Source organism: Phyllobates terribilis, unplaced genomic scaffold, assembly GCF_046119375.1.
Source record: "Phyllobates terribilis strain yellow unplaced genomic scaffold, ASM4611937v1 Scaffold_11__3_contigs__length_659146591, whole genome shotgun sequence".
Lineage (NCBI taxonomy): Eukaryota > Metazoa > Chordata > Amphibia > Anura > Dendrobatidae > Phyllobates > Phyllobates terribilis.
The window spans coordinates 151,547,663-151,554,932 of record NW_027362771.1 but is presented as its reverse complement, the minus strand read 5'-3'; the positions used below and the strand labels follow the sequence as shown (position 1 = coordinate 151,554,932).

Below are 7,270 nucleotides of genomic sequence, written 5' to 3'. Positions count from 1 at the left end.
CCAGCACCGACCCTTTCCACTGTCACTTCCACTGGCAACTCAGCCGCATGTCCACACGAGTTACTTCAAGCAGCGACTTCTCCTCCCAAAATTTCCGCTACAACAGCACTCTCAGGCAGTCTACCTAACTCTATTCCCAGTACCTCACAGCCCCTCTCGCAGCCGAGTGCACACCTGTATGGAACGGTGGCCACTGAATCAAGGAGGGGCTCAATCTGGGGGGGGACACCAACATCACAGGAAGCACGAAGGGGAGGGAATGTTGGCAACCCATTTTTGAAAAGGAACTTCCTGAGGGACCCCTGTTAGTTGTGGGTAAGGGTGACATAACGACAATGGAAACGGACGCTATTGTTAATGCTGCCAACCCTCGGTTAGAGCACAACGGAGGCGTGGCTAGAGCTATAGTGGAAGCAGGAGGGGCAACTATTCAAACTGACAGTCGAATCATTGTTGAGTCGCGTGGTCAGATAGCTGTTGGGGACATAGCAGTGACTAAATCTGGCAATCTTCCTTGTAGAATGATCATACACGCTGTAATCCCTATTTTTGACCCTATTCATCCAGATGTCAGTGCTCGACAACTACGCGCGGCAATAACTCGTATCTTAGAGTATGCGAATATTAGTGAGCAGATTGAGACCCTGACAATTCCTGCCATTAATGTTGGCATCTTCGGGTTCCCTATTCATGATTGTGCAAGGGAGATTGTTGGAATTATAATGAACAAGTGTAGCCCTACAAGCATTTGCTGCCTCTCTATACTCAATACTACGAACGACCACCACAAGCTCGGATACATCCAGATACCAATCACACCGCTGCTCTGATGGATCTAAATATCCAATAGGACAAGGGCAAGCCTGTGTCCACTACTTTGGCTTCTATATCTGGTCCAATAGCCAAAATAACTATCAACGTTCAAGGCAAACCCTTACCGTTCCTTGTGGACACCGGTGCAGCCAGAAGTTTTATCTGATTACAGGACCTGCCTTTTTCCGACCTGATATCCTCTGAAGCTGTGACATGCGTGGGAGTAGATGGAAAGCTCACCCGCAAAATACAGGTTAAGCCATACAAAGATGTGTTTATGCGTCTTGTGGTTTCCCCCACTTGTCCTACTAACCTTCTGGGAGCAGACCTTCTTCAAAAGTTAAGAGCGACCATCGCCTATTCATCAGATGGTCTCACGTTCACCGACCCGCTCGATCCAAGTGAAGAGTGTCAACTTCAAGCCGCACCTGTTAGAACTCTCCTGTTGGTTTTTTTCTTGTTTGCTGGTCACATGACCTTTTTTGCCTATTTAATCCGGCTCCGCCCTCCTGGCCTTGCTGGACTTCATTGTAATTACTACTCTTGAGCTAGCTTGGTGCTCTGTTACCTTTCTCTGTTAGTTTTGCTAGGTCTTCTGACCTCTATGTTCTATGTTGTGTGTTTGTCTTTTACTGCTACAATTTCTGCTAGGAGGTGTCCAACTTTATCCCAGTCCCTAGTTCTTGTAGGGATCCCTCCCTTGCATCTATAGGTCTTTTTACAGACTAGCTGAGGACTTTAGCTGGTCTGATCGCAGGATCAGGTTCCCCGTTACATCGTAGGGATCCAGTTTAGTTCTATTGTAGGGACAGATCTCCTGTCTTTCCTTAGTGCTTGTAGCAGATCATAACAGCACCTCTGCTCATGATGATGGACGAAGCTGCTAACACCACCTCAAGTGTTCCGCCAGAAGTGATGTCACAGGTCCCATCTACTCTATGGTCTACTGGCCCTGAAGATATTGGACGTCTTGCTGTACTGTACCTCCGGTACGGGTCATTCTTAAACCTGGAGCTCAACTCCCTAGGATGCCCCAATATCCACTCAAATCTGCCCAGGAAGAGTCTTTAGGCACTCAAATCAAGGCTCTCCTGGAAAATGAGGCACTAGTCAAATGTAACTCTCGCTGTAATACGCCCTTGTTTCCAGTAACGAAAAGGACATTAAAGGGAGAAGCCCCGAAGTACCCTATGGTTCAAGATCTCCGAGCTGTTAACGCTGCAACTGTACTAGAAAGTCCCATTGTGCCCAATGCACATACATTGTTGTCAGAAATACCATCAGATGCAAAACGTTTCACTGTCATCGATCTGACCAATGCTTTCTTCAGCGTACCACTACATCCACAAGATTGGTATCTGTTTGCCTTCACTTACAGAGGATCACAATACACCTGGACGGTCATACCACAAGGAGCACAGAACTCACCAAGTAATTTCTTGTTTACAGCCGTGGAGAGAGACTAACCATCAAGTTGTCCTTCAGTATGTGGATGACCTCCTACTATGTTGTCCGGATCAGGCGACAGCTGAAGAGCTGAGTCTCAGTCTTCTCCTTCATCTTGCACAACAAAACAGCAAGGTGTCCGTCAACAAAATCCAGTGGTGTCAGCCCAAAGTTGTGTTTTTAGGCCACTGTCTCTCTCCAAACCTGAAACATCTAACGGGTGAAAGGAAAATAGCTATTGAGACCGTTCCTCTACCAAAAGGACCTAAGCAATTACAAGCTTTCTTAAGACTTATCACATATTGTCGCCAATGGATTCGAGATGCCTCAAAGCTGATGCAACCGTTGTACGATGACCTCAAGAAGTCAGTTTTTCCACTACGTCCCAAATCCGTGGAAGCCTTCTATGCTCTTAAACAGGCCATACAGTCTGCACCAGCTCTTGGAATCCCAAATTATGAACTACCTTTTTACTTGTTTGTCAGTGAAGTAACAGGACATGCTTCCGGAGTCCTAGCACAGAAACATGGGGGAAGAACAAGACCCATCGGCTATTACTCTGCCCGCCTGGACTCGATGTCTCAAGCTTCCCCGACTTGCCTCAGAGCTGTTCATGCTGCACATGTGCTTCTGGACAAAACTTCTGATATCATTTTAGGACATCCGGTTCTCTTAATGGCTCCACACGACATAAAAGCTATTCTTGACCAAACTCAACCTAAACATCTGTCGCTGCAGCGTCATATGAGACTCCAATGTTCCCTCTTGATTCCGGATAATGTCACTCTTGTCCGCTGCACCATCCTCAACCCGTCCACGCTACTTCCTCTTTCCAGGGAGGATGTGAATGATGATACTGATGCTCTAAATGAAGATGCCTTTACACACTCAGAGGATCTGATTGTCTCAAACAGATGCAGGAAGAAGCTGCCTCCAAGAGAAATGTGTCTGAAGACCCGCTCCCACATGCTGACCTGACTTTCTTCACCGATGGTTCCAGATTTGCAGATGAAACAGAAAGATTCCATACGGGATATGCCGTGGTTACACATGACCAGGTTGTCTCAGCCGGATCTCTACCCCCACACATGTCTGCACAAGAAGCGGAACGTAAGGCTTTGACACTGGCCTGTCAGGAAGCGGCTAAGAAGGTGGTCAACATCTATATGGATTCAAGGTATGCTTTCGGAGTGGCTCATGACTTCGGCGTTATCTGGGCAGTCAGAGGATACCTCACATCCAGTGGAACTCCTGTAAACCATGCTGCTGCCATACAAGAACTTGTGGGCGCTCTAGATCTACCTTCGGAGGTTGCGGTGATACAGATCAAAGCTCACGGGAGATTGAATTCTCTAGAAGCAAGAGGGAACTTCTTTTCTGACAAAACAGCAAAAAAGTATGCTGCGGATTCATTTAGGAAAGAGAAAGCAGTGGTGTACGTGTCTCAAGACACTGAAGAAGGGCCTCAAAGCTCTCTTATGAAGTTTTAACCATTTACCTCAAGACAAGACACCGGATGATGAAAAGAAGTCAGGGCAAGAAGCAGGAGCTAAAAAGGATGAAGATGGAGTCTGGAGGAAGAACAAAAAGATTTGTCTACCTCGTAATCTGTACCCCTCGGTGACAGAATGGGCACACGGTATCACCCATAGAGGCAAGAATCAGATGAATGACTTGATTTGGAAGATTTATATGGCACCTGGAATTTCTACTGTCACCCAAAAATATTGCAAGTCTTGCTTTGTGTGTGCAACATGCAATCCAGCACTGCCTCAGAAAGTTACTCAAACATTTGGCTAAACCACTCTATCCCTTTCAAAGAATTCAAATCGATCATATTCAAATGCCAAAAGTACGGAAGTACGAGTATGTACTGGTAGTGACTGACATGTTCTCGGGATGGCCTGAAGCCTATCCAGTAACCAACATAACTGCCAGAGTGACTGTTAAGAGACTGATGACTGAGGTAGTGTGCAGATATGCAATCCCAGAGGTGATTGAGAGTGACCAAGGACCCGCATTCATTGCAGCACTGACTAAGGAACTATGGACATTAGTAGGGGCCGATTTAGGTTTACATACTCCATATCACCCCCAGAGAAGTGGTAAAGTAGAAAGGCTAAATGGCACCTTGAAAAACAAAATACTGAAAGCCAGTCAGGAGGTCAAACTTCCTTGGACAGACATTTTATCCATTGCCTTATATTCAGTCAGAAACACTCCGAGGGGTCCCACTAAACCTACACCATATGAGATTCTTTTTGAGGGGCCTCCAAGGTTGGGTCAATATTTTCCACAACAGCTAGCCTTAGGAAGTGATACTCTTGTAAATGATGTCATTGCCCTTACTAAAGAATTGTCAGTAACACATGCACGAGTTTTATCATCCATTCCAGATCCAGATTTCAGTGAAGGTACTCACACTTTCCAAATTGGTGACTACGTGCTGGTAAAGAAGTTCACCAGAAAGACATCCCTGGAGTTGAGATATGAGGGTCCCTACCAAGTGCTCCTGGACCACTTCTACTTCAGTCAAATTTGAAGGAAGACCGACGTGGATACACGCCTCCCACGTTTATGCCTCCATCAGAACCTTCTACATAATGTTGCATATCTTTTACTTTGTGTGTTGTGCCATTCTATACTCATTTGTAGGAGCACAACAGGTCGCAATCACCCAAGCAAGAGGGGTGATCACGTTCTGGTATAACACCACAGCACATGTTGCTTCTTTCAAATTCGATTATTGTGATGTAATACAGTGTAATACTCAATAGGTTTCCTCACCCTCCGCAATGAGTCAACCAGCACAGCTGAGATGAGGGCAACAGTATATATGTGTTACGGGAGATGGATGGGGACAAATTTGTAGTTCATGGAGGGCGGTCAGGTGGAACACTGGTGAAGATTGGGGTATAGACCAAACACTGCCTTAAATAAACAAGATCCACAGGGTAAATCCCTACTTACTAGGGTGACACTTTCCTGTACAAAAGTTCTTAAGCCTTGTGATACCATCGGGCTATGTAATCCTTTAGTTTCAAAGCCTTAAGGCTCAAATACTTAATTAACCTCAAGGAGATTGAGAGAAAAGACCCACAAAGTGTATTATTTCACCTTACATAAGGTTGTTTAGATCAAAAGATGGCTGCCATTTCCTGTTTCATCACGCCATGCTCTGTTCTGGGAGGAAGCTGCATTCTATAGAAGGACTAACCCACCTTGATGACCTCATGGACCATGTCCCTTGATGACCTCATGGACCAACCCACCTTGATGACCTCATGGACCAACCCACCTTGATGACCTCATGGACTACGCCCCCTGATGACCTCATGGCCTACGCCCCCTGATGACCTCATGGCCTACCCCCCTGATGAACTCATGGACTACGCCCCCTGATGACCTCATGGATCATGCCCCCTGATGACCTCATGGATCACGCCCCCTGATGACATCATGGAATACGCCCCCTGATGACCTAATGGACTACACCCCCTGATGACCTCATGGACCACGCCCACATGGACTAACCAATCAATACATCTGGTTATTCATATTCTGCGCTAACTGAGCCCACATACAGAGTTTATATAAGTCTATGTTCGGGTTGAATAAAGACACTTGGAGCTGTGCCATAGCTGATCAAGGAGAGCTTACATCCGACTGTGTGTGTGTCTTATGTTATGCTTTCTTGCATGCACTTGATCATATCCATTAGGCCAGGAGCAGGCAACCAGTGAACATACCAAAGTATTCACCCTAACAAACCTACGATAAAAATTACAGACCTCTCCATTCTTTGTAGGTGGGAAAACTTGCAAAATCGGCAGTGTATCAAATACTTATTTTCCCCACTGTATGTGCACTGTAGTGGTCACTGCCAAATACTGCAGTTTATCTCCCATTATAAACTACATTACTCGGTAGTAGAGACAGCCACTAAACAATGCATGGAGCAGATATTAATTGATGATAGTGCTGGATGATGGACCCCAGTGTTAAAAGGATCCACATAGACATTAATTGGTGAGTCTGATCCGCAAAATGGATTAGAATAGGATATGCTCTGACTCTCATGGATAGGACTCACAGATCTATTTTTAAAATGGTATCTGTATGGCTCAGCATATGGGTGAGAGTGGTTGTCTGAGAGAAAAATGGATAACACACAGACGTGTCACACAGATGTGTGGATGTAGCCTATGAGATTCAGAACAAGGCTCCATAGACCATTGGGTAAGCGGCTTTTGGTAACACATAAACCACTGGGTGAGCTGGATAGTCTGACTCCATGTCCTGTGGGACAGAAGATGACTGGAGCTGGAAACTGGAGAAAATGGCAATCGGTATTTTGAAACATTACATCACATACATAATCACAGAAAAAAAATAGCTGAGGCTTCTTTTGCTGAGAAAAAAATTTGTTGAGATTTGAAAGCAGTTAAAAAGGCACAAATTTCTGGGGCTGCGCATACCACGTTAATAGATCTGATTCACTGCCAGGTTCACAGTTAAAATACACTGAATTTATTAAGAGGTATGCTACTTTAACTATTTGTGGACCTCACAACGTCTTAGAACGTCATTGCACAATCAGCAGGTGCAAAGAGATCATGCAGGAGCAGGGACCTGCCTGATATCTCTATAGAGAAGACGGAGATGGTTTATTACCATCTCTGCCTTCCTGATAGCTGTATACACAGTGATGAATGAGCCGCTGTGTACAGTATAGGAGGCAGAAACATCACTTCCTCCTCCCTTCCTACTGATCACCGGGTGCTGGGAGAATGCAGGAGCTGCTGCAGCGTGAACATGGCCTTTAAGGTGTTGGTTCACCAGCAACATTTAGGCCATGTTCACACCTTCAGTATTTGGTCAGTATTTTACATCAGTATTTATAAGCCAAAACCAGGAGTGGGTGATAAATACAGAAGTGGTGAGATGTTTCTATTATACTTTTCCTCTGACTGTTCCACTCCTGATTTTGGTTACAAATACTGAGGTAAAA

The 7,270-nt window shown here is 45.4% G+C and overlaps 1 protein-coding gene across 1 annotated transcript; it reads left to right on the top strand.

Annotated features, from left to right (window-relative positions):
• The first annotated feature begins 335 nt into the window (after positions 1-335).
• LOC141167236 (protein mono-ADP-ribosyltransferase PARP9-like) lies at positions 336-830 on the top strand. Its single transcript, XM_073654678.1, has one exon. It carries the CDS (start codon positions 336-338, stop codon positions 828-830), a length of 495 nt encoding a protein of 164 aa, XP_073510779.1.
• The last annotated feature ends 6,440 nt before the right edge of the window (positions 831-7,270 follow it).

Coding starts and splice junctions, on each gene's coding strand:
- LOC141167236 (XM_073654678.1), top strand. CDS start 336: ATGGAAACGGACGCTATTGTTAATGCTGCCAACCCTCGGTTAGAGCAC.